This window comes from Penicillium antarcticum (assembly GCF_028974205.1).
Source record: "Penicillium antarcticum strain IBT 31339 chromosome Unknown utg000001l_segment0_segment0, whole genome shotgun sequence".
Classification (NCBI taxonomy): Eukaryota; Fungi; Ascomycota; class Eurotiomycetes; order Eurotiales; family Aspergillaceae; genus Penicillium; species Penicillium antarcticum.
Genome location: NW_026695299.1, coordinates 208505 through 233797, shown reverse-complemented (window position 1 = coordinate 233797; position 25293 = coordinate 208505). Strand labels below are relative to the sequence as shown.

Sequence of the window (25293 nt, the reverse complement as noted above, 5' to 3'; positions counted from 1 at the left end):
CACGTGTCGTGGGGGGAGTTGCACAGCTAAACGACATCCGCTGCTTGGCCAAGTACAGAAACACTTGTTTGATCAACCTCCTGTTTCAAATACCAATCCCCAACTTTTTCAACTCGGACCTGTATTCATACCAACATCTCTCTACGGCAATTCCTAGAAAATGGCACCTTCGGAAATTGCGGGGTTCCCACCCACCAGTATCAGAGAGATCGCCAATGAGGTCTCAGCATTGTTGAAAGAGCAAGGTGCCACTGTATCTGTCGCGGAAACGGTTTGTTATCCCTATTGCTTCACAAAATCTCAGTCGACTGGAGTAATAGAAGCTACATGGCTGACAACATCATCCGAAGGCGGCCGGAGGCCTCATATCTTCAACTCTGCTGGCGACACCAGGAGCAAGTGGATTCTACCGGGGAGGTGTGACGGTAGGTAACACTGAAAATCCTCTAGATCCCTGGTGTCTGTCCCAATATGCTGGCTCACATCAACCCTTTTAGGTGTACACCCTAGAGTCCCGCATCGCATTCGCTGGTTGGACTGAAGAGCATCTGAAGGATTACAAAGGTCCTACTCCCGAGATAGTAGCTGGACTGGCAGAGAGTGTACGCACTAAGCTTGGCTCAACCTTTGCTATCAGTGAGAGTGGGACTGCTGGACCTACTGGTGGAGCTACAAAGAACAGGACCCCGTATGTCTTTCTCTCCGCAAACCTTTGTATGACTCTACTAACCTGACTTTTGATATTCAGCGGTTACGTTGCTCTGGCCGTGAGCTCAAAGGCTGGAACTGTCACGCGAGAGGTCGAGACAGGCAAGGGTACTGATAGAGAAGCAAACATGGTCGCATTTGCGAGCGAGGCTTTAAAACTACTTAGGGATTGCCTCATTGGCCGTGTCCAGGCTGAGCTTTAACACTACATAGCTTTTATACTTGATCTGCGCTGTGCTTTATGCCGAGAAAGTGGAAATTTCAGTTCGGTTTCATGACTCGAGAATAAATATGACAATCTGAGACTTAAACCCAATCGGGACAAAAAGACTTCAACCAAGTCATTGCGGTACAGCTACCCTAAACCCATAGCCCTACAACTTGTGGGTAGTTCGTGCGTAATTGGTCGGCCAGATACCATTCTTCCCGGGGGCAAGAATTCCCTTCGGATCCAGAGCGTTCTTGATAGTCTCATTAAACCTCATCAGAATGTTGTTGTTCCAGTTGTAGGTTCCTGCAATCTGATCCATCAGCGCGAGATGAGTCCGATACTCTCCCCAACCGTGAGCGGCACAATCAGCGATCAGAACCTTGATTAGGTTATGAGCTCTTCTCTTCATGTCTTCATCCTTGCGATTGAAAACGATACAGACAATGTGATCTGCTCAGACAAAGGCATCAGTAGCTGAATTGATCAAGATTACTTGGGGTTCTTACGCATTTCTCGCATTCCCACTGTGAAAGTGCCAATGAAATCAAGGCCGGATTCAATGACTCTCTTCTTCGTGACAGAGTATTGTAGCATGGCATCGTCGCCTGATACTTTGCTAATCGGCGAGAAGAATAGATGAGCACCATTTGGAATCCAGTCGATCCATTTGAGTTCGTCGAATGTGGGAACTCCTTGAAGAGTCTTGTGTCTAGTGTGTAGGACACAGTTCTCGTTGATATCCTCCGGGAAGAAGAATTTGACTCCTTCGATTGATGAGAAAGCTGGCTTGATGACGCCCCACAATGCAGTTCTGGTGGGTTCCGGTCCCTGTTGATAGGGTGTGAGTCCTCGAGAATGCATCTAGCGGGGAGAATTCACTCACGTAGAGGGCTCCATAGAAGTTCCAGCGTCCTAGATTCAACTTCTTGGCAATCGCATCAAGCTCCTCGTCCCCAAGAGGTCCTTGGGTTGAGGTGTAACTTGCTTTTGATCCTAAGACAGCGGCATCTAACAAAATATGGCGAATAGATGGCACATTCTGGAGCACCATTTGCTAAAGAGCACAGTTAGCAGCCATCATCCGAACTTTGCTCTATTGTATCTTACCAGTCTGAGGGGTCTGATAATATCGACAGCTTTGCGAAGATCCTCCTCCTTTGGAACTGTGATCAAGTACGACTGATAACCGCCAGGGTTTGGCATAAGCTAATAGACAAAATCGTTAGCATTAGGCTCATATCGCCTCGAATACAAGTTTGAAGAGGATCCAGCTTACCCAGATTCCCATCTTGGTGGCGATACCGAGATTACTTTGCGAAAAAATGCCATCGTTATAGGGACCGAAGCCATAAGGGAAGAGTTGCCAGCATTTGTTACCAGGCTCCTCATCCAGACGCCCTGGTACCGTGCCGGCCTTCCGAGGCTCCGGCATAGCGCCCATTCCAGTGCGCATTAATTCTCCGTTTGGTAGAACAACTTCCATGCCGCAGTGCATCATCCAGTGGTCTTTTTTCAATTGTCAGACAACCTGTGTGTTGTAGCTGTGATAAATGTGGAGATTCAGAAACTCACCTCCATATGGAGTGTAACCGACGCCTCTTTCCATCGCATTGCCTAATACTGATCCACCGCCCAAATCAGGAACCTATTGAATAATCTAGGTTAGCACAGTTCACAAAGTCTAGCGTAAAAGTGTAAATCTCACATCAATCCACAGCTTGTCCTTCAGGTTATGTTCCACCAGATACTGATGAAGATCCGCAAAAGTCACACCGGGCTCGACAACCGCATAAGCTCCCTCGACATTGACCTCCAAGATACGGCGAATGTGCTTTCCCATATCAATCACGATGCTACCACGGAGTCTTGGTGCCGCACCGCCATATCCGGAGTTGCGTCCGATCGATACTGGCCAGAGTGGTATACTGAACTCATTGGCGAGCTTCACCAGATCTTGAACCTCAGGCACTGATCGGGGGCAGACAACAGCCGATGCAACAAAGTGGTCTTGGTTGAGGATATGATGTGGGTCATGGGTATAGGGCTGGTTGTGGTAGGAGCCATCTTCTAGTTCGTCTTTGTTGGTCACGACTTGGATATTCTCGCGGCCAACCACATCGGCTACTCTGGCTAAGAAGCGCCTGAAGGTAGCCTGGTCTGTGGCCGGAGGCAGTGCGAGTGGTGTTCCGAAATTCATGACAGCTATTTCCAAGGTGAATACGAGGTAAAAGCGTGGAAGAGCTTTGCTCTAAAAAGATTTGAATCGTACTGAGGGGCAGGCTTTGCCCCATCTTTATAGACAGCCGACCACATGCCGGAGATTTCCTTCACAGCCATCCCGTCATGCATATTTAGCTGTGTTGCCATGCTTTCGCGACATATTGAATAACCGAACATCCACTAACAGCTTAGAGAGATGCCAAGAACGAGTGGGTGAGGTCCCGCGGCATTTACCCACCCCCGCAACTTCGGATCTTCAGCAAACAATATGCTCGCGTTGATACCTGGTCTGCTTGGTTCTGTCCAACATTTTGAGTCTATTCAACTAAACACCTGAGGGTAGCAGAGTCTCCTTGGCAGAATGAAATGCTATCTATGCGATGCCCAATTCCTTCGCCTGCAGCATCTACAGCGCCACATTTTATCCCGTAAATGACCCCTGCTCCAGTGGCGATGCATACTCCATGGACATGTGTGCTTGGCCTTTGTGGAGCAGCTCGGCTAATCTCAGTTGCAGATGAGAATTACCGGCCTTTTGAGTGTCAATTTTGTCAGCGCTCATTCAAACGTCGGTGAGTTATTGGTCTCCCTCCGAGGACCCTACTTCTAGCCATTGACACGTAATCAGGGATGTACTTCAAAGACACTTTCAGACATGCAAATCACGGCTAAGCAAGGGATCACCCATCCCTTCGCTTTCAACCCGCCCGAAGGGGAAAGCGAGAAAAGCCTGTGATCAATGCTGCCAGTCAAAGAGAGCTTGCGACTCGAAGCTACCTTGTAACACTTGTATAAACAAGAAGTATAACTGTAATTACACTGGCTTGAACATAGGCTTGAGCTCGGTCTCGCGCAGCAGAGCATGTCAAGACGCAGATGAAAAGATTTATCAGAATGCTCAGTCGTTTATGAGTATACAAGCTGGTCTTGCCGATCACCATGCTATTTTTGCAGCCTCAGATATTGCAACCATACCGTCGGAGTTTCTTGACCTGACTTCTCCCTTCCTAACCACACCATCACTATCACCATTCCTTAATCTTTCCCAGGAAGCATTGGACCTGACTATTTCATCCTGGACCACTTCCTGGGGTGAAGAAATAACGCCAGGGAGTCCACATACCAAGTTCAGGTTTCTATCCAAGTTTACTACCACCTCTGGATTTGCCAATTCCTTCAGCTGTGGAAGTTTCCGTCAACGGCAACAAGTTGCTGCTATAGAAGGCCTCGATACTGACATTACATCTGGGGCTGATAAATTGCTACAAGGTAGTTGGAGCTGGGAATATTCATTCAGAGCCGGGTTTTCACAGTCTCCAACGAACTTTGATACGCTCCTACCCGGACTGCACGAATGGGCTCTTGATCCAATGGTATTCAAAGCACACGAAATTGTTGACGGGCTCAAGGAGATTATCCAACAAAAATCGAGAAAAAGCCCCATATCCATCCAATGGTCCAAATTGATGGAAAGCACGTGTGTGCAATTCTTCAACCCGGCTAATCTCCGCAAGTTCCTTCGCATTTTCTGGTGCTTATGGTACCCCAATTGTCCGATCATTCATAAACCTACATTTGACCCCAAAGAGGCATCAGCTTGTCTCTTAGCATCGATGGCAATTATTGGAAGTTGCCTCTCTCCAGATGCGCGCGATAATGAAATGGCGAAAGGGTGGTTCGATGCAGTCGAGGAGATGGTCTTCGATGACGATTGGCTTGACGAAGATTTAGGAGCATCGGTGCCTTTTCAGAACGTGAAAGATGGAGAGCGTTTGCAATCTCTGCAGGCAGCCTACTTTGTGTGCCTTTATCAGAACTGGGAGGGTTCGGATTCCAGTAAGGGGCGTATCAGACGTCATCGCTACAATACCGTGATCGCGGTAAGCTATCTCAAGACCTCGGTTGGATAGTTCTGTTGAGACCTGACTCTATTTCATAGGTCGCCCGAGCTCTTCAACAGACTGCGGTCACTCACCAAGATTTCTCCTCCTTGAACGATGAAAGTATGTTCGAGTGGAAGGAATTTATTGAAACAGAAACCAAGATTCGGTTTGTCAACCATGTCTGCTTCACTTGAGTGACTACTGACACCTTCTAAGCACTATTTGCTACGTCTATCTGCTCGATGGAGCATTTACCATATTCAACAACACGCCACCCAGAATGATGGTTTTCGAGATGCGAATGTGTCTCACGAGTCCCAATCAGACATTCCAAGCAGTCACCGCAGCCGAATGCTTTTCACTTCTGAAACAATGGGTCTATACGATTCCCCGTCAGTGCCCCATGGCTTCGGCTCTGGAGATGCTTTGCAAGCCTGATCTTGACGTAGAAGAAGGCAGACTATTTGCTAACATGGGAATTCTCAACATGTTCTCTATGATTACCGGTATGGCGACTAACTCGTGGGCATGATTCAATGCTAAAGCTACGCATATAGGATTACACACCTCCACCTTCCAGATCCAGAACTCTCTAGCACCCCCAGGCGCGATGCAACGAATTGAACATGGTCTAAGAAATTGGAAAACCGCGTGGAACAACCAGAGAGTCGTTGACGTTGTTTCTGAATCTGACGAAGGTGATCCATTCCCAGGAATGTGGAAACAAATCGGCTTCATCAAGAACGCATATGAGTATTGGCTTTTATGCTGTCTACTTGTAGAACGGTCACCCTTGAAGGATTCGGAAGAAACAAAACCAGTTCTAGGTCAGTACGATGAGACAGATATGGACCAGGTCAAAGAGCTCATTGCGCAATTTGGGAATATGATTTTTGAAGGATAGCGGCATCTCGGACATTATTATTTCAAAATGAACATCCCCAAAACTAGAGCAGTAACAACCAAAACAGCCCCAAAAATACCCATATTCCTCAACGCCCGTTCATGGTGACCCTGCATAGTAACAGCAATCCGTTCCGCCCAAGCTTTAGGTGGATTCCCAACAGGAAATTCCTCCTGCGGGACATCCTTATTTAGAAACTCGCAGAGCGGCCCCCATCCATCCTCAACAGACCATTCCAGCAGCCGATCTGGCGGCAATCCAATCCCCCGCACCATAGCCACATGCTGCTGATAGACCCATTTACCATTAGCAGCAAAGCTACCCCGGAAGAAGCGTGGCATCATGGTACGACACATTGTCTGTCGAATCCAGAATAGGTCCGCGTTGAACCAGCTCTTGAGCCAGTCCCAGTCTTTTGGGTTTTTGTCGAAATATCCCATTGTTTGTTCCATGCTTTTGTACCAGCTGTCTAGATCATGGCGGGTGTTTAGAATTACTTTTGCCTTTGGATAGGCGGATATTAGTTCGGGCGCGAATTCTGCTGCGAGGAGGTCGCTCACGCCCACGCAGTCGCTTAGAACGGTGTCGAAGTCTTCGGCGGTTAATTTGTTTGTTTCGCCGTGCTTTGGGGCTTTATTGTACTTTTTCTGTAGAAGTTCATAGATTGCTTCTAGGGATGATGGCGGGAGGATGGTATCGAAGCCGTGGAATGTATGGTTGAAGCCTAGTATATGAAGTGCCTCGCGAAGAGACTCGGTGGCAGATCGGGAAATTCCGACAGCCAAGATCTGCATTGGCTCTTTTCGTTTGGAAGTCGTTGGTGGTGGAAGGCCATACACATAGTGGAAAACTGAATCTGTGGTAGACATCTTCAAGTATGGAGGAGAGTCACCTATTTGGAAAATAACAGCGAGATCAAAAATACAGGACGGTTCTAAGTCTTTTTGAACCTTTCATCAACAGAAAGCGCAACATGAAACCACTATTGGCGATGCACCTGTCAGCTTCAAGGCGTTTGTTGATTCGCCGATGCTTCGCCAAGGATGAGGCGGCGGGTGGCCTTACGCTATGGTCCAGTTTCATGATTTCGTTGCTAACGACAAATATTCTCCACCCGTTCAAAAAACTATGAGGTTAGCAAAAACATAATTTGTGCAAGGGATGGAGTGCTATCACGTGCGGAGCAGTTCGATGTTGTGCATACAGCTCACCTCAACCTTAGTCTTGCACCTAATGAGATCCTAGATACGGTCTGGTCCGATATACCTGGTTTTCGTGATAAGTTCATGTAGAATTGGTGTTATTACATGATGAGGGAATGACTCCATATCCCCAAATGGGTGACGTCAAGCCAGACACAGCTTGTTTGGCCCGGAAATGCATCGATTTGCAGATTTTATTCGTAGGAAGACCCAAAGATGGATTCACGAGCAGTGATAAGCTTGCTTGGTCGGTATAGCTCAGTCTAGGAATCAATGATGTTTCTCCTCCTTGTCAGTAGAGATCACCAACTTCGGTTGAAAAGCCGCGAAGATCAAACTGAAACGAGATTGCAAAGGTGTGTGAGAAGTCCCTTTGATTGGCTTCCTTATTGTCCATTTCCCCTCTCTCTTCGGTGTAGCCGTGATCAAAGAACCGCGGGATCGAGCAGTCGTAGACCAAGGGGTCCGATCATTCTCGATAAAGCTTGGTACGCATAACGCCTTGTATGCCCGGGTGAGTTCCGGCGAACAAGGAGAGCAAAGACTATCCTCCATTAAGATTGTATATCAGGATTCAAACTATTGCTGCGTTACCCAATTCTCTGCAGATCCTGAATAGCGTGGCGGGAAAATGCGTCCACATGCCTCGTCATATTGTGGGTTACACAGGGTTGAATGTCCGCTTCATTATTTTGATATTTCAAAGAAAGTATACGAAGATGAGTCTATTGATATAGAAGGACCGTATTGAGTGTGTTGGCCGTGCTTAACTTTGCACAAGTAAGCATCTCGGTAAAGCTTAGACGGAAATTCGGTTTGTGGGTCACAGGCCGAGAACAACGTGCATTCGGAGTCTGTGTGAAACCCCGAATCTGGTGAAACTGGTCGGACAAGGGGTGGAAGGTGGGTCGAATACCGATGGGTCAAAATTTGTCAGTGGAGACACCCGTTGAGGGCTGAAAATTCAATGATTTATAAAGCCTGGACACCGTTCTCTAGACTAAGTGACCCTTTTTGTTTTGACCCCCCTGGGAGCTTTGACTAATGCTACCATGGAGTCTTACTTCCAGTATAAGCGTATACAAAGCGCTGTTAGGAAACAACTAGACACAAAAAAGCATTCCGACGATGACAGTCTGAGCGGGAGTGCAAAGTAGGTGCCCAATTCCATTTTCAATTCTTGGTGGTTTGACTAGTTGCTTATGTTCGACTGTCTAGTTCTCAGGTCAATGAGAAGAAAACACCTGCTACTCCGAAGGGAACGGATAACCTCGAAGATCCTATCATCCTCGTCGGTTGGGATGGCAAGGGCGATCCCCTGAATCCAGCAAACTATTGCGTCGGACGCAAGCTCTTTATGACCATATTGGTATCTCTTATTGCACTTGCTGTCACGGCAGCATCTGCGATTGACGCCTGTGGTGTTCAACAGTATAGTCAATATTACCATGTCTCAGAGGTTGTTGGGTCTCTCGCTACTGGTCCGTCAATCTCAACTCTTCTGGAAAAGCATTCAGTCTAATATCCTAATTTAGGTCTATTCTTAATCGGCTTCGGAGTTGGCTCTCTCCTATCAGGGCCTTTTTCCGAGACATTCGGACGCAATGCGGTGTACCTCATTACAATGCTTGTCTTCTTGATGTTCATCATGGCCGCTGGTCTCGCTCCGAATCTCCATAGCCACCTTGTCTTCCGATTCTTCGCTGGGTTCTTTGGTTCAACTCCCCTCAGCTGTGCTGGCGGTACAGTCGCCGACTTGTGGAATCCGGTACAAAAGGCGTATGCTTTCCCCGTGTATGCCATTCCAGCCTTTTGTGGACCGATGATCGGTCAGATCATGGGGAGTTATGTTCCAACTACACTAGGGTGGCGCTGGTTGGAATGGCTCATGCTCATTATGGGCAGTGCCGTCCTCATTCTTGTTGTTTTGATGCAACCTGAGACATATGGAAATCTTCTGTTGCATTGGAAGGCTTCGATTCTTCGTCAGGAGACTGGTGATAAGAGATATCGCGCGCCGATGGAGACGAGGAGTGAGGGTCTTGGACGTCGCTTGTTGATCGCTATCTATAGACCTTTTCTTTGGAGCTATACTGAGTTGATTATCATGCTCATGTCGCTGTACCTCACTGTCGTTTATATTGTTCTCTTTACCTTCTTGGAGGGATACACTTACGTGTTTGGTCGGCCTTATGGGCTTTCACTGGGGCTGACCAACCTCTCGTGGGCTGGTATGCTTGTTGGTATTGTCCTCACAGTCGGGACTGTCCCGGTGGTATACTCTTGGACGGCGAAGGAGTATCAAAAGACAGGTCGCATTCTTCCAGAGACACGTCTTTGGTATGCAATGCTCGGCGGAGCACCAGCAGTACCTGTCAGTTTATTCTGGATGGGCTGGACCTGCTATGTAAGTGCAACGTCTCACAGTTATCGCGGTATGAGTCACTAACACTTACACCCATTCAGCCCTCCGTCTCGATATGGTCACCTCTTGTCGCATCCGCCCTCTTCGGATATGGCATCATGGCCATTTTCATCGTCGCATATATGTACATTATCGATACATACGATGTCTACTCCGCTTCGGCGCTGGGCTTCCTCGTTTTCACCAGATACGTTGTGGCTGGCGGTATGACAATCGCTGGTGGTCCAATTTACGAGGCCATCGGTCCTCACTACACTCTTACCATTCTGGGTGCTATCAGCGCGGCCATGGCTCCGATTCCATATTTACTTTATATCTACGGACCTCGGATTCGGAAATTCAGTCAGCATGCTGTGGATTTGGATTGATTTCACGGACTGTGGGTCCTCCATAGCGATTATTCATACAACTTTTAGCAAATACTATTATGGTTCTCACTCTGCAATAGTAGCAGACTATAAAGCCGAATAGCTCATCATCACCGTGCTCATCAGTTTGGGGTCATTCTAATTTCCGTAGCTGAAGTGCCATCTTATCAGTGATGTCGAAAAGACGTTTTTCTCTTTGGAGAAGCCATGCAATGTTGTGTTGTCGATCTGACCTGGCTGTGCAGTCTGGCAATTTCCAGAAGAGCAAATGTGTATGTGACACGATTGATAGGACGGCTCTCTGTAATGACTGAATATATTTGCATGTGCTTATAGTGTCTCAATATGCAGCTAATCTAGTGGCTTGATATTCCAATTAAACCATGAGCCCAGACCCGCTCAGTTTACAGGTCTTGGCATCTTGGCGGAAACGTCAGATCAGCGGTGAATTGTGAGATCCAGTTACCAAGGTACTCTGCAGTCACCTACATATGCAGTTTACTACATGTACACTGGGGAACACAGCATCAGAGTCTAGAATGAGAATGAAGATTTCTATATGTATAATGCACACCGCGCTCGAGAGCACCTTCCACTTCTACACACTCCTTGCCGTAGTCGATCATCCGCAATCATTGTTAGTGATTGCGTGCTTCTCGCCATTCAGTGCACAATCGCGCAACTCCCAAGCTATATAGCATGGCACTTCCTCACTCTGTGCATCTAGGCTACGTTTACTCCCTGAGAGAATATGTCGGAAAAGGTTTCCCCTTTGGACCTCGAGTCTAACAAACTCGAGTATGATCCATGGCTGCTAGAGGATCATCCACTACGCACATATCCGACCGAATGTATCCCCGGATTATCGCCTTATCTCTCCGAGATCTATCAGTCACTTTCACTGGGGAAAGCGTTCGGACGAACAGCGGCTCTTGTGCTTGGATGTTTGTAAGTTCAAATCGATCGCTGGGTTGAAGAATGCTAGATTTGACCTTATTCTAGAGCCGCATTCCAGTGCCTCCACTTACTACCACTCAACCTCCCCAAGGAACTTCCGCCCACGGCTGTGGCATCAGCAGCGCAGACCCATGTTCAGCCTAGCGCATGCACATTCCCGACACTAGACACACGACCGCAAGCTTTGAAGAACGCATTAAACAGCGGGTGCGACAGCGTCCGAACCGCCATTTGGATGTACGACGGCCTGTTACAGATTGGTAACGCCGTGACTGGTCCCGATCCCAATGCATTCCTTGACCGACTCGGTCTAAGCCCTCTTCTAGCGAAACTCGACAAAGGCGAGTCGCGAATACCACTCGATCCCGAAACCCCCGTTAGTTTGGATGCCGATCTGAGTCGGACATTCCTTTTCATGCTTGATGCCAAGACTTCGTTTCATGAGCTGTATCCTTTGCTTGTTGGGCAGCTGGATGGTCTTCGGCAACGGGGGTATCTCTCTCATTGGAATGGCGAGAATGTTGTTCAACGTCCTGTGACTGTTCTTGTTACTGGGGAGGCGTTCGCTCCGAGCGACTGTGCGAGTCACTCCTATTCTGATGTTTTCTGGTCGGCCTTGCCAGATGGACGCTTTAGCACCAGTGATCTTACGAAGGATAGCCTCCCACATTTGTCGCCCATTTGTATAGCATGAGTATTTTTGATTCTATGATACCCACTTTGAGATTATTGAATATCAATTATCACCGAACCTGATAAGAGTATAGGGGGCTTCGGGAAGGATCACCTGATCCAGAATATCATTCTCTCTCACATGTGCAGGTGGATATAGGATCTTCTTATGACTGTAGCCGAGCATGCAGTTTGATGATCTTGAGAAAATTAATGATAGCCAAGCTCCATAGTGGAAAAAGCACAACCAAGATTCGCTATTTGCTATGGAAGATGAGGCGCCACTGACGCCACTAGCAACGCTAAGTGGATTGCACAATTTAGTGCTATGGAGCTCATCTTAATCAAGCAATTAATCAAGGAATTAATTTCATGATTCAGTACATGCGGGAGAGTTTGAAGTGCATGCCCAGGTGAATATAATTTCTAGCATGACTAAGGCGGAAATCCCCCTCGGAATTTGTCCTGAACATGAACACTGTCCAATTTCAAGGATTCATATACAGTACTCACATTGCCAAGGGTTCATTACTTTTCCAGGGTCTTTTGCTAAGACTAAAAGGATCTTCAGACAGCACATTCCTGCATGAAAATGTGCACGCCACTCCCCCACGCTTGGCCAAGCTTCTCTAACCGAGCCTCTACGCACTGGCATCTATACTACAACTTGTACAGTTGGAGTATACAGTCCAATAACTACTTGCTTCACAGCATGCCAACCTCATTATTAGAATTCCGGTTATCACGGCGTGGCGCAGCTAGTGCCAGAACCGGGCCTGAACGGGTCAACGAGGCAAGCTTTTGCGGACCCTCACTGTGGACTCGCTTCCGGTGGATCAGGACAGGAACTGCCAAATGATGTCAAGCATAGTGACGACTTTCAGATCCAGGGACTCTGATATGCTGAGTCGCTCTCCACTCGTTCGACATTTTGCACGCCAGATGAGGAGTTCCACGAAGATCCTGGCGCCATTGCGTAAGTTCGTCGGCTCTTGATCCATTTTGCTCTTTCCGCCAGGGAAGCAGGGGTTTTTTTTCTGGGTCCCTTGGAATACAAAATTGTTGCTTGTCTCCTCCGCCTGGTTTGGCTTTTTTTCTCTTCTTTTCTTTCTCTGCTGCCTGTCGTTTGGTTCGGGAAAGATCTTTGCCCTAATATCGTTGCCGACCTTCCCGAGGTGAAATCGTCAATTGACGTTTAGTCAAAATGGACGAAGGAGAAAGTGGTCGGCCTAGAGCCAGGGTGAGTCGAAAAGGCACTGTGAAGGCTTCACTGTCTAATTGTCTTTTTAGTCCGATGCTCAGACACCGCAATCCCCAACCGGACGCAACCGGGCTAGAGTGAGTTCAAAATGACACGCAAATTATAAAAGAATCAATGTCTTACCATCACTTTCACAGTCTGATGCCCAGGCACCTCAATCACCAACCGGGCGGAACCGGACTGCCAGCGACGCAGACTATATCTCGCCGACGAGAGGCGCCTCTGGAGTCGATGACGGCCAGGAAGGCACCGCCCGCCGTCGTAGCTCGGTTGCGTCGAGACGCAGCCGCGTGAGTGGAGTCCCTAGCTTGGCTCCTCGCACTACTCTCGCTCAGCGTACTCAGGGCAAGTTCACTCTGGCAGGTCCGGATGAGACTCCCCAGCTGCGCTTGGCTCAAGAGCCCTTCGTTCAGCCAGGATACGCGGACTTGAACCCCTCATATGAACAACCATCCAATGCCAGACCCGTCTGGTCTCTAGCCAAGCCGCTGCCGCGTGTGGTGCGGTCTGGTATGGTCCCGACAAAGGAAGAGCTTCTGCAGAACCTCGCGAATGCTCAGCGTCCCGTCGAGAACTCGCAGCGGTACGGTCTCGATGTCGACCCCAATGATGTCGAGCAGGGTCGTATTGATAAGACCAATGACCCGCGGAAGATGGCCGCTCAGGTCGAGGATGCTCGTCTCCAGCGTGAGCAAAACTTTATGAACAAGATTCTCACTGGCGATGGCCAGTCCATGAGACAGACCTCGCGCATGTCGCGCCGTATGTCGCGTGCTTCGTCGCAACGCCGTTCCATGCGCGGCAGACGCCCGGCAAACTGGGAGCAACCGGATAACCTTTCCACCGTTGAAGAGGGAGAGTCCCAGGACAATGATGAGCCTGGAGAACGTCCCGCCTTTGATGAAAATGAGGAGGACTTCCCAGAGCAGGGTCTTGAAGAGAGAATGGATGATCTTCTTCCGGATCTAGAGAAAACAGGCTACCCCGAAGACCTTCACCCACTTGTCCAAGAGCTCGTCGAGGATGAAGTGCACAACAACCACACCACCTGGTCTGTTATTCGTACTCACCACCGCGAAGCTCTCGCCGAGGCTTTGGCTGTCTTCGTTCAGCTCACTATGGGCTTCTGTGTCGATTTGTCTGTCACCTGTGCTAATCAGGGTAACCCTAACACTACCTCCTGGGGCTGGGGCCTGGCTACCATGATGGGTATCTACATTTCTGGTGGTGTTTCTGGTGCTCACATGAACCCCATTGTCACTATCGTTCTCTGGTTCTACCGTGGTTTCCCCAAGCGCTTGATGCCCGAGTACTTCGCTGCCCAGTTCTTAGCTGCGTTCTGCGCGGGTCTTTGTGCCTATGGTATCTACTACCAGTCTATCACGAACTACCTTCTCCTCAATGCAGACTCTGGTATCATCACCAGCTTCGTCACCAGTCAGCGCGAAACGTGGATTGGACCCGCCACGGCGTTCTTCAACGAATTCATCGGCACGGCCTTTTTGCTCGTTACTGTGTTGGCGCTTGGTGATGACCAGAACGCCCCGCCCGGTGCTGGTATGAGTTCGCTGATTATTGGATTGGTTATTTCCTGTCTGTGTATGACCTTCGGATACCAGACCGGTGCTGCATTCAACCCTGCTCGTGACTTTGGTCCTCGTCTCGCTCTGCTTGCTGTCGGCTTCCCCAGCACCATGTTCACTAACCCTTATTGGTTCTATGGACCTTGGGCTGGTGCTCTTTGCGGTGGTTTCTTCGGTGCTTTCCTGTATGACTTCTTCATATTTACTGGTGGTGAGTCGCCGGTCAACTACCCGTGGGAACGTACAGAGCGGGCTATGACCAAGGAAGTCATGAAGTGGAAACACCGTGTGCACCTTGGTTAGGGTGTCGCAGTCGAATTGGATATAGTGTTCTGATATGTGGTTGAGTTAGTATTTATTATTTGCATTGGGTCCTATATCAATTGTACCAAAGTCATTTCCCACACCTTTATATAGTTTAGATGACCCGAGGCACTTTAAGAAAAATAGGTAATAACAGAGAGGCTCATAGTATAGCGAAATGAGGCACAAAACGGTACACTCGACAAGTAATACACAGGGAATTCCCCCGCATGGGCTCCACGCTAACACCGTCATCACACACCGTTCAGGAAATTTCTGCCTTTTGACGCGCCCAACTGCACGTTCCCTCTCTATCTCCGGATCCACCCTGCACCTCTTTTCTTCTTTCTGCTTGCCTGCATTGCATACACTCCACCGCCATTCTACCTTTCCCTTTCTATTTTCCCTTTTCTCCTTCTTGCTGCCCAACACTCTTGGGGAGAATGGACTACCGACGACTACAACATTCGTATCAGCCCCGACCCTCACCGTTGGGGGCTTCAGAGCGACCCGATCCATCTCGCACCTTCGCACAGTCTCGTCGCTCGGAAGACGAATCGCGCCCGCACGTTTCTCCTACTTCCACGTCGAATTCAACTTCACCATCGCAAATCTACCCGGGGAACGCCCGTTCGTCACGCGCTTCGCATACTTCACACACTTTGTTTCGGGGCAATACTGCTAGCGCATACTTTCAGTCTGGGCCAAGGCCTACACACCGTCGACATGGCAGCTTAGAGAGCAAACACCATGGACAATCACATCAGAGGAATAATTCGCAACCTCAATCTCGTGAAGGTAGGCAATTTCTATTGTTCCCCATGTCGCGTGGCTCCCCAGATTCAGGAGGAAACCAAGGATCGGAGTTAGGCCGGCACTCCACTTTGGGGACTGGACGACTTGGAGACAACCTGGACCTAGAGGGGATAGCCATGCGATATACCTGCCCATATTCACATATTCACTACATATTCCCATATCTATATCCCTTCACTTCACCTCATTTCCTCCCTGCTTTTCCCCGACGATCGACTGGACAGCTCGGGAACGCTAGTCCAGGTCAGGCTTAGCGTTGCCAGAGGAGCCCCTGCTCCTTTGGGACTAGCGGCTGAGCTTCCGGAGTCACGGGTTCTTCTTGATCTGGCCCTTGCTTTCCCTTTGCTCACTCGAAACAGGCTTGAGTGCTATTATGAACACGCATTCGCGTCGCACTTCTCAGGGCAGTGTATTTCCTGGTAAGTTGTCTTTGTACAACGCTCCCGTGTTGCGATACACCAATCCCGGGATTCCTCTCTGGTACCCTACTAACGCAAACTCGATAGCATCTCACGAACAATCCGCTGCTTTTGGGAGTCGCCAGATGCCCCCTCCCTCCCCTCCGCACTCTTATTCCTCACGAGCTCAATCTGCCAACGCGCCTGCCTCCCTCATGTCGCGCGATGCTCCGAACAGTCAGGCACACCGGCCGGGCAGCAGCATGTCTATCTCCGCCATGCTAGGTTCGGACCCGGACCGCCCTGCACGAGATCCGACGCGAGAATCAGCGCCGTTCTTTTCGCGACCGTCTGCATCTCTTTTTGGAAATCCACCGCCGTCGTCATCTTCTGCTGCCATGTCACCGCCAACCGCCCCTGCGCGACCATCGCCGCTCGAGAACAACGTCTTCCGTCGATCACAAACACCGGAGAAGTCATTCTCAAAGCCTCAAACAAACCGTGCTTACCGATCAGGGTCCGGCGGTTCGAGCCTAGGGGCAGACCATACATTTGGGGGCTTGGCGCGCTCGTCGCTCTCTCAGTATCCTGAGAAGCCACACTCCACGCATCCTTCGCCTAGAATCTCACCGGCAGAGGTATCGTACACTGAGCCTCGTGAGCCGCGTCGCATGAGTCTCAGCGGCCCGATCGCTCGACCTAGTAGTCAACCGCCAAACGCTGAAACACCCACCCGACCTCCCGGTTACAGTCCGATCTCTCAGCCAGGTGGAGGTTCCGCCGATCGAGCCTTCGAGCCCGGTTCTCGACCTGCTTCGGGGTCTTATGGAGGTACTGACTCGCAACACGGTCGGTATGGTGGATTTGGCGATCGACGGATGGAGGATGCCATACAGCGTGAGCGAGAACGTGCAGCGGCTCTTGGAGATCCCAAGTTGTCGCAGGCTGGGTATCGCTATAGTCCTCACTATGCCGAGCGTGATCCTCGAGAGCGTGACTCTGGCTCGACGTGGGACCATCGCTCTCATCCTCCATCGCCGGAGAGTAAGCGTTTCCCTGCTCCGGACCATGGGTCAACGTTCGGGTTTGGAGCTATCCAGAGCTACACCAAGTCCCTTGGATCGCAACCCGGCAACAGACAACCGCAAATATCCCTACAGTCTGGGAATAGCCAACCCACTCCGCCCCACGATCCTTATGCCAGACACCAAACCCAACCTCCTCGCTTGGGGTCCACGCCTGCCTTAGCGGTCTCGACTGCGGTCGCCTCCTCTGGCCTTGCAGCCTTGGCGGATGAAGGACGCCGCAAGGGAAGTGATGAGCTCTTGCACCATCGCAGCTTGCTGGCGGTAGGTGCAGACGGTAAGCGCGGTGGCCGTGCCTCTCCACTGCCGCAAGCTGTGCAGGGCGCACAGGCTCCTTTCGCCGGTCCTGCTGGAGAGTCTTCTATCAAGAATGACTTGGGTCGTGTCTTCTCTGGTATTGGAAGTGGCGTGGGTGGTGTGACAGCTTCTGCTGGTGGAAGCGGACCATCCACACCATTGGGCTCCAGTCCGTTCAAGCGTGATAGTCTTACTGGTCGCTCGATCAATGGAGAGGCTATTGATGAGGCGGCGAGACTTGCTCGGCCTCCCTCTGCGTCTGGCAGGCGGTCGAGGAGGCCGCGTGATGAAGAGCAGATGGAACTCGAGGCTAACGACCCTCGTGGTGTACTCTCAGCTCGTAACGCGCGTCGGTCACGACATGCCCATCACCACCATCATCAGTATGTTACCAGTTCTGCGTTGGTTTCCAGTTTACTGACTGTCCCTAGTCATCATCATCACCGCCACAAGGCAGATGAGGAAGCAGCTACTCTGACCTCCCTTCATCGCCCTACAAACTTCTTCCATCGCACTTCCCCAGCGGATCCCTCCGCTCACCATCATTCCCATCACCATCACCACCATCACCATACTCCTAGACAGGCCATTCCGGCTGCGTCTCCTATTCGTGAGCCTCGCACTAACGTAAACATTGAGCCACTACTTTCCAGCATTGCTCACCTCCCTCGTCATCATTTGGGTTCCACACTTTACACTCCTCGTGTTGGTGCTCCAGCTGCTAGATCCTCTACGGATAGCTCCAAGTTTGGATACACCACAACTCCTCAGCCTCTTCCTCGCTTTGAGAAGCGTGAGAATTGCACTTTCACCATTCGGGTTCCTCGTTTCCGCATTGACCAGTCTCACCGCGAAGAGATCTGTGCGCGGCGAGCACTCTGGGGAACCGGCGTCTACACCGATGACTCCGATCCCGTCGCCGCTGCCATTCACTCGGGCTTCATCCGCGGTGCCTGGGGCGAAGACGTGGACGAGTCGATGCTTGATCTCGAGATCAAGGATACCTACCAGCACGCGCCACAAGCGCCCGCCGAAACTGAAGGCAAGGGCAAGTCTCCCAAGGAGCCTCGCCTACCACCCATACCTCCTGCAGACAAAGATCTGCACATTACTCTCCTCGTGCTCCCCCGTGTCGCTCAGTACGACTCCACTATTCTGTTCGGCCTCAAGTCTCGCAAATACACTGGTCGTCACGACGGCATGAGCTTCAAGATTCATGCTGTCGACTGGGTTGACGAGGGTGTCGGACGTGGCGAAGAACGTAGCGGTGAAGCCCGTCGTAAACGTCTCCGAACTCTCATGCAGTCCGGCCGCATTTGCACCGGACCTGCAATGGCAAAGATGGACGAGCTTCGTCGCAGCGGGGTGCAGGTCCCTCGCACTATTGATGGCCAGGACAAGCCAGGGGCTGTTCAGCCAGTCTCCTAATGACTACTTTATTCGTGCTGGAGTCTCTTTTGACTCAGACCTTCTACTATCTCTCTGTTCCTTCCGGTCAGCCTTCTTGTCCTTTGGCGGTCCACGGCGTTTGGGCATTTCTTGTTTATCATATTTCTCCCTTGATACCTCTTTGGTTTGCGTCGGGTCAACGGGACGGGTGAAAGGGTGGCGCGTAATCTTGATGTACTTCATTTACATAATCTCTCTCTTTCTCCTATGTACTAACTGTGATACGACGTAGCTGTCATGTACCAAGTAACTGCCAATGAAAGTTCCCCCGCACGTCATTGATCGCCCGGGTCACCGGAGGCTAATATTTAAGGTATAGTTAAGTTCTATATTGACACTTGACACTTGACGTTGTCACTTAGATATATAAAAGTCGAACTGGTCCAATATTCGATCTGATATCCCTTGTGACCGATCGACGACATCATCAACCGAGGCCCAGAGTGGAGTATGTAATACCGAATATATTACATACAGTTGTGAATGCGATGAACTGAGCAGTTCAACATAGATAGAGCTGGATAGTTAGACTCGATTTTATATGGTAAATAGCCCTGAATAGCCTAATACACCCTCTATACTTCTATTCTTCGACTAGTGTTTCCCTCGGGAATCAATTCGGTCCCGTCCGTAACGGCCATACCGTGTTTTACCGGCTTCCCCGCCAACCGAGGCTCACAGGCTTGGCCCGTACTTGCACTCTCCTTAAGTCCAGCTTCTTCTCTTTTATCTTTTCCAAATCACTTTCACTATCACAGGGATGTTCACTGCTTCTGCGCGAAGCCGTCTCTCAACGCTCTCACGGCAACGGCTCCCTTCGAACCCTCTCCTAGCCCGCTCGGTAAGTCGGCCTCCTCCGAAGAGTTCCCCAGCTTTTCGTTCAGCTTAGGGTTTCCTCCTAGCATCAATTCATTGACTTCTATACAGTCTCTCACAATGGCCCCCCGCCGCGCAGCTTCATCCGTCCCCGAGGGTGAGTGTCACATGCGTGCTGGGTGCAGCGCGGACCTCCGCTCACCCGTCCTGCACTCGGAGTCGAGATCGCAATAACGATGACAATCGCTGACACGCTATGTACACAGGATACAAGGAGGATCTCTCCAAGGGCAAGATGCTCCGATTCGAAGACTCCCTCCCTCGACTCCCCGTTCCGTCCCTGGAAGAGACCGGTCGTCGGTACCTGAAGTCTGTCCACGCGGTCGTCTCCGAGGCCGAGTACCAGCGCACCAAGAGCGCTGTTGAGGCTTTCATCCGCCCTGGTGGTCAGGGTGAGCCTTTGCAGGAGCGCTTGCTGGCTCGCGCTGCTGATCCTAAGATTAAGAACTGGCTGGCTGAGTGGTGGAATCAGGCTGCTTACCTCGGTTACCGGGATCCTGTTATTCCTTACGTTTCTTACTTCTATTCGTACCGTGATGATCGGGAGCGAAGGAACCCTGCTAAGCGGGCTGCTGCTATTACTACTGCTGCGTTGGAGTTCAAGGCGCAGGTTGATGATGGTTCCCTTGAGCCTGAGTATTTGCGTAAGGAACCTCAGGCTATGAGCTCTTACCAGTATATGTTCAACTGCTGCCGTATTCCTGCTGATGGGGCTGATTTCCCTCGCAAGTACCCTGCTGCGGAGAACCAGCACATTGTTGTTGTGCGCAAGAACCAGTTCTTCAAGGTTCCTCTTGTTGTTGATGGTCAGCAGCTCAATGTCTCTGAGCTGGAGAAGCAGTTCGAGCGTATCTATGAGATCGCGCAGCCTGCACCGCCGGTCGGTGTCTTGACTGTTGCTGATCGTGACCACTGGACTGCTGCTCGTAAGAAGCTCGTTGCTGCCGATGCGGCTAACGAGCTCGCTCTCCAGGATATCGAGTCCGCTGGTTTCGTCATCTGCTTGGATGATGCCAAGCCTGTCACCCTCCAGGAGCGCGCCCAGCAGTACTGGCACGGTGATGGCTCCAACCGCTGGTTCGACAAGCCCCTCCAGTTCATCGTCAATGACAACGGTACCGCTGGATTCATGGGTGAGCACAGTATGATGGATGGAACCCCCACCCACCGTCTGAACGACCACGTCAACAACCTCATCTTCAACAAGAAGATCGATCTCTCCGCCCAGTCTGTCCGCTCCCAGCTGGCAGACCCCAAGCCCATCAACTTCAAGCTGAACGACGAGTCCAATGAGGCCATCGACTTCGCCGCCCAATACCACCGCAAGCAGATCGCCTCCCACGAGCTGGTCGTCCAGGCCTACCAGGGCTACGGTAAGGGTCTGATCAAGAAGTTCAAGTGCAGCCCCGACGCCTTCGTCCAGATGACCATCCAACTCGCCTACTTCAAGATGTACGGCAAGAACCGTCCCACCTACGAGTCCGCCTCTACCCGCAAGTATGCCGAAGGCCGTACAGAGACTACTCGCTCTGTCTCCGACGAGAGTGTCGCCTTCTGCAAGGCCCACCAGGATCACACCACTCCCCGCGAGGAGGTCGTCAAGTTGTTCCGAGCTGCCCTTGCCCAGCACACCAAGTACACTCAAGAGGCTAGCGCCGGCCACGGTGTCGACCGTCACCTCTTCGGTTTGAAGAAGCTCCTCCAGCCTGGCGAGAAGCTGCCCGAGATCTACCAGGACCCTGCTTTCGCCTACTCTAGTTCTTGGTACCTGTCCACCTCGCAGTTGAGTTCTGAGTACTTCAACGGATACGGCTGGAGTCAGGTTCTTGATGATGGATTCGGAATTGCCTACATGATCAACGAGAACAGGTTAGTTAACCTCCCTCTGTAATCTTATTGCATTGCTAACTTAGTCCTTCACAGCCTTAACTTCAACATCGTCTGCAAGCGTCTCGGCGCCCAGCGCATGAGCCACTACCTCAATGAGGCCGCTACTGAATTGCGCGACCTCCTCATGCCTGACTTGGTCGCTCAGCCCGAGAAGCCGAAGCTGTAAATGTCTTGCTTGCATATACCCGGTTTTTGTTTGGGGGATTTTGTTCTTTCTATATGTACCTTTCCGATAGAAGATATAACTTATCAATTTTTGGTGATTAAGATTTTGTCTTTGCTGAATATTGAATATTTTTGATTCCGTTTAGATTGGTTTATATTTGTCTTTCTGGTGAGTGGTCTTGAGGGTATATATTGCTAATTAGTTCTATGCGTATTTGAGATTCTTTCAAATGGACAGCAGCTTCGTCTGCTTTAGATTAGCCTAAACCTAGCTTTCGCAGCTTATGTATCATGTCTCTCAGAGAACCCTATTCATATCCTTGGATTTTACCGTGACCAATCGTCTAGAACTTTCAACGGAAATCCTTTTCCTTCGATCAGGCTACACGAAAAAAAAGTCTGTCAAACGTGGTAACGCGCTAAATCGATTATTGTACTGTTGTACTGCATTGTAATTGTACATAGCCACGAGGGACTGGAAGTGTCCATCAACATGCCACAAATTATGCACGCGAGGGTATTTCACACTGTCCAGACCTGAAAAGCAAGATGTATCCGACAACGAGTGGATCAGCCGACCACTGTAAACTGTCATGAAAATGAGACTTCCAGCACATCGGTCTGTCGTGAAGGATTCTGCACTGGATTTCGGAAGTTGTCCAAACACTCTTGTCATTGGCGACAGATAAAGCGAATGCGAAATGCAATAGACTCGAGATCCTACATAAAATCTAGGCGCCAAGATTCAACATTGCGTGATAGAGTGACAGGATCTGACTTGGTCATGGTATTGTATCACAGATGAAGTTGCCTGATGTGTCAATCATCGCCTTGTAAGGATGCAAGACGAGAGTTTTGTTTCAATCTTTACCGTCTCGTGCTGATCTCACGGCAGGTGGGTCCCCCTCGGGGCCCGCTTGCCCGACAACACCAGATCTAGTTGATGCCGAAGCTGTCATTTCGCCAATTTGTCTCTCTGCGCAGCGTCAGTGTTGTCCATATTAATCTCCACTTCGGAGCGGGGTAGCCGCAAGAACATTGCGGGATTAAGTTGATAATCTTACCAAGTTCCCGAATTCGTTGCCGAAGGAGGATGTTTTCTCGGCCAAGTGAGCTAGCCTCAGCTTGGTAAAACGCACTTTCGTCCCGACTTCCCCGCCGAGATGGGCTGAACCCCGGGAATGCCTCCACGCCGGTGTCAAGCGGCCGCAAATTGGGCGAGGTTGCTTGGCTGGATGGGCGAGAGGGACGACGGTTCGAGAATGACGAAGAGATCGATAGTCTGTTTCCTGCTGGGCCGGTGGGTGCGTGTGTTGGGGGCAGAAATGCCGACCGTTCCGATGATGGGGTGTCGTCGATGGCCGTTGACTGTGTGTTTGGTTGCTGTGGGTTCTGCTGCTGGTACTGCTGCAGTTGGGTCTGCTGACTGCGGATCATCTGCAAGAGACGGTTCTAGTGGAGTAGAGTTTTAGCTTTTCAGCTACTTCAATGGTGCTTGCACTATAATTAAGACCTACCACTTGCGCTTCCTGCTCTTGTTCCAACTCCTGGTGCAACTCCCCCAGTGATGGTGCTCGCTGATGATGAGGATCAGCTGTCGCGAAGACAGGACTGCTCCCATGGCTGGATGGGCTGGTTGTGCGGAATGCATGCCCGATGGAGCTGCGGTGGTCTGATGGGACAGCGTCGCCATTATTTGCCGGCATCTCACTCAAGTTTAGGTTAATACCGGCAGCTGACCGACGGCGCTCGGATACCGATAAACGGCCTATGCTCGATCCCCGGGAGGGTCTGGGGGATGTGGTGTTCGCCGTTGCGGGCGGGGCATTTGGTGAGGCGGAAGGCATGTTGCGGTATGGGATCGAGGATGAGGTTGAGGAAGAGCGAGATGGTGGCAGAGAGTTGAGATCGGGAGACATCTGGAATGGCGTTGATGGCAAGCTCCAAGCTGCAACGTACGTCAGGCCATCTTGAGATTGCTGACTCATCTTGTTTTCGCGGGGTCGGTCACATGATCTACAGCTGTTTTGGGACTAGTGCTTGTGTGCCTGAGGCATAAATGCCAAGACAACCTAGCACACTAAGCAAACCAAGCAAACCAAGCAAACAGCAAACCATGTCCTGTGCTCGAGTAACTACATTGATGTACGGAACGTGTAACATCTCATTGGTATACTCGTGTACTGGTATACTGCTCTATTCCATCTTTACGCCCGACTATCTAGCATGTATGACTTCACGTACAATTCTGTTCCTAACTCGAGCCCGTGGATCACCGTTCCGGAACATGAGCCATACTTGGCGTACCAGGGTCGATTCAGCCACAGTAAAAATCTTTTCATCCTGCGATTGGAGGCCCTGGTTGCGCGCAGGTTTAACTGGCAAACTTACAGGGAAAAGGCACCGGACCCTCCGGGTGGCGCCAAACCTTCATGTTCTAGATTCTATAACATTGTAAATGCGAACAGAGTAAACATCCCTTGATCCTCGCGCGGAAAGATCATCACTCGCGTGGCCTCGGATACAATCTTGTCGATCCTCTAGCGAGAGATTTGCCATGTGCAGGAATGCAACCTTGCATTCCCCAGGCCGAGTCCGGGGGAAGCCCCTGCGGTTATAGTTGTTTTCGGACAACGTATATGGGGTCCACCCTGAGCGATGTGACTTGGTGAACCGGTCAAACCTTCAGTGTGGTCTCTTGCTCCAGTCGGCCAGGGAAGAAATGAATCAGGGAAGGAGGAATTACAAGAAAGAAACTTCGTCCACGTAAGTATGGGAGGCCCTGCAAAGCAAGGGATTGCGATCGACGATTTTCTCGTGGTTGACAGTCAACCTTCCATGCGCAATTCTGGAAAGGAAGGTCGGGAGACCACGGGATAATTTGGCAAATATCGGGCCGGAATCATGTTGTCTGGGAAGGTAACCGCAGTCCGAGATCAAAACAAGACTTGTGGCCCCTGCCCAGACGGCGATCGCCAGAACGCCAGAACGCCACGCCCGTAATGGCGCCATGGCGACTTTGGGGCGCTGTAGCCGTGCGCCTGGATTCTGTTTGATCCACGAACTGGCGCTTTGGCGGCCTTTGACGTCACAACGGACAGGCCGAAGCAGGTATCCAGCGAATAGGGACTTGGCAGAGTTTTGTACTGTCAGAGGTAGATCCAGTAGGTCCTTTGGCCCCTCTGTATCAAAAACACGGGGCAATAGCTGTATACTCCTTGCATCGTGGGGCACCATATGGGTAAGAGTCGACTCTAGGTTGCATTGGGAGCCCTGAACAGACTACCCGATTCGGACATTCCTGGGCAAGTATCGGCCTCGGGTTGTCTCCGGGGAAATGCTGCAGTCATCAGTTCTCCAGGGTGGGTCTACCCCATTGCGGGCTTTCCCCGTGGGCTCAATGCGGTGATTTCAGTCAGGTAAAACAGAAAGAGCAAGCAACTATCAGCTGTGTAGACGGATGAGAATAACTAGAATAGATGTATCTGAGAAGTATCTGATGTATCTGATGGATGTAAAAGAAAGAAAGAGAAGAATATCTGGAGAGAAAACACGGGGAACAAATCGGCATCCCGTACAATACCAATACCATACAAGTACACTGCACCTTCCTTTTTGAC

The 25293-nt window shown here is 50.5% G+C and overlaps 10 protein-coding genes across 10 annotated transcripts; 7 read left to right on the top strand and 3 right to left on the bottom strand.

The window, feature by feature from the left end:
* Window positions 1–160: 160 nt before the first annotated feature.
* Window positions 161–911, top strand: N7508_000095 (CinA family protein; the record flags this gene model as incomplete). Its single annotated transcript, XM_058458180.1, has 4 exons — window positions 161–271; window positions 351–425; window positions 498–688; window positions 749–911. The coding sequence occupies 4 exons, from the start codon at window positions 161–163 to the stop codon at window positions 909–911; spliced, it is 540 nt and encodes a 179-aa protein (XP_058324402.1).
* Window positions 912–1082: 171 nt separating this feature from the next.
* On the bottom strand, window positions 1083–3116 carry N7508_000094 (FAD-binding oxidoreductase; the record flags this gene model as incomplete). Its single annotated transcript, XM_058458179.1, has 7 exons — window positions 1083–1369; window positions 1426–1747; window positions 1803–1973; window positions 2027–2125; window positions 2196–2425; window positions 2492–2564; window positions 2625–3116. 7 exons carry the CDS (start codon window positions 3114–3116, stop codon window positions 1083–1085), a joined length of 1674 nt encoding a protein of 557 aa, XP_058324401.1.
* Window positions 3117–4752: 1636 nt separating this feature from the next.
* N7508_000093 (uncharacterized protein) lies at window positions 4753–5926 on the top strand (the record flags this gene model as incomplete). Its single annotated transcript, XM_058458178.1, has 4 exons — window positions 4753–5019; window positions 5079–5188; window positions 5239–5528; window positions 5580–5926. The coding sequence occupies 4 exons, from the start codon at window positions 4753–4755 to the stop codon at window positions 5924–5926; spliced, it is 1014 nt and encodes a 337-aa protein (XP_058324400.1).
* A 17-nt stretch (window positions 5927–5943) lies between these two features.
* On the bottom strand, window positions 5944–6795 carry N7508_000092 (sulfotransferase family protein; the record flags this gene model as incomplete). Its single annotated transcript, XM_058458177.1, has 1 exon — window positions 5944–6795. The coding sequence occupies one exon, from the start codon at window positions 6793–6795 to the stop codon at window positions 5944–5946; it is 852 nt and encodes a 283-aa protein (XP_058324399.1).
* A 1385-nt stretch (window positions 6796–8180) lies between these two features.
* N7508_000091 (MFS transporter) lies at window positions 8181–9921 on the top strand (the record flags this gene model as incomplete). Its single annotated transcript, XM_058458176.1, has 4 exons — window positions 8181–8281; window positions 8347–8609; window positions 8664–9535; window positions 9595–9921. The coding sequence occupies 4 exons, from the start codon at window positions 8181–8183 to the stop codon at window positions 9919–9921; spliced, it is 1563 nt and encodes a 520-aa protein (XP_058324398.1).
* Window positions 9922–10672: 751 nt separating this feature from the next.
* On the top strand, window positions 10673–11572 carry N7508_000090 (uncharacterized protein; the record flags this gene model as incomplete). Its single annotated transcript, XM_058458175.1, has 2 exons — window positions 10673–10869; window positions 10924–11572. 2 exons carry the CDS (start codon window positions 10673–10675, stop codon window positions 11570–11572), a joined length of 846 nt encoding a protein of 281 aa, XP_058324397.1.
* Window positions 11573–12754: 1182 nt separating this feature from the next.
* Window positions 12755–14697, top strand: N7508_000089 (MIP/aquaporin family protein; the record flags this gene model as incomplete). Its single annotated transcript, XM_058458174.1, has 3 exons — window positions 12755–12790; window positions 12841–12888; window positions 12949–14697. The coding sequence occupies 3 exons, from the start codon at window positions 12755–12757 to the stop codon at window positions 14695–14697; spliced, it is 1833 nt and encodes a 610-aa protein (XP_058324396.1).
* Window positions 14698–16057: 1360 nt separating this feature from the next.
* N7508_000088 (uncharacterized protein) lies at window positions 16058–18721 on the top strand (the record flags this gene model as incomplete). Its single annotated transcript, XM_058458173.1, has 1 exon — window positions 16058–18721. One exon carries the CDS (start codon window positions 16058–16060, stop codon window positions 18719–18721), a length of 2664 nt encoding a protein of 887 aa, XP_058324395.1.
* Window positions 18722–19502: 781 nt separating this feature from the next.
* On the top strand, window positions 19503–21674 carry N7508_000087 (carnitine O-acetyltransferase CAT2; the record flags this gene model as incomplete). Its single annotated transcript, XM_058458172.1, has 4 exons — window positions 19503–19583; window positions 19670–19715; window positions 19825–21487; window positions 21542–21674. The coding sequence occupies 4 exons, from the start codon at window positions 19503–19505 to the stop codon at window positions 21672–21674; spliced, it is 1923 nt and encodes a 640-aa protein (XP_058324394.1).
* Window positions 21675–22609: 935 nt separating this feature from the next.
* N7508_000086 (uncharacterized protein) lies at window positions 22610–23592 on the bottom strand (the record flags this gene model as incomplete). Its single annotated transcript, XM_058458171.1, has 2 exons — window positions 22610–23125; window positions 23191–23592. The coding sequence occupies 2 exons, from the start codon at window positions 23590–23592 to the stop codon at window positions 22610–22612; spliced, it is 918 nt and encodes a 305-aa protein (XP_058324393.1).
* Between the last annotated feature and the right edge of the window lie 1701 nt (window positions 23593–25293).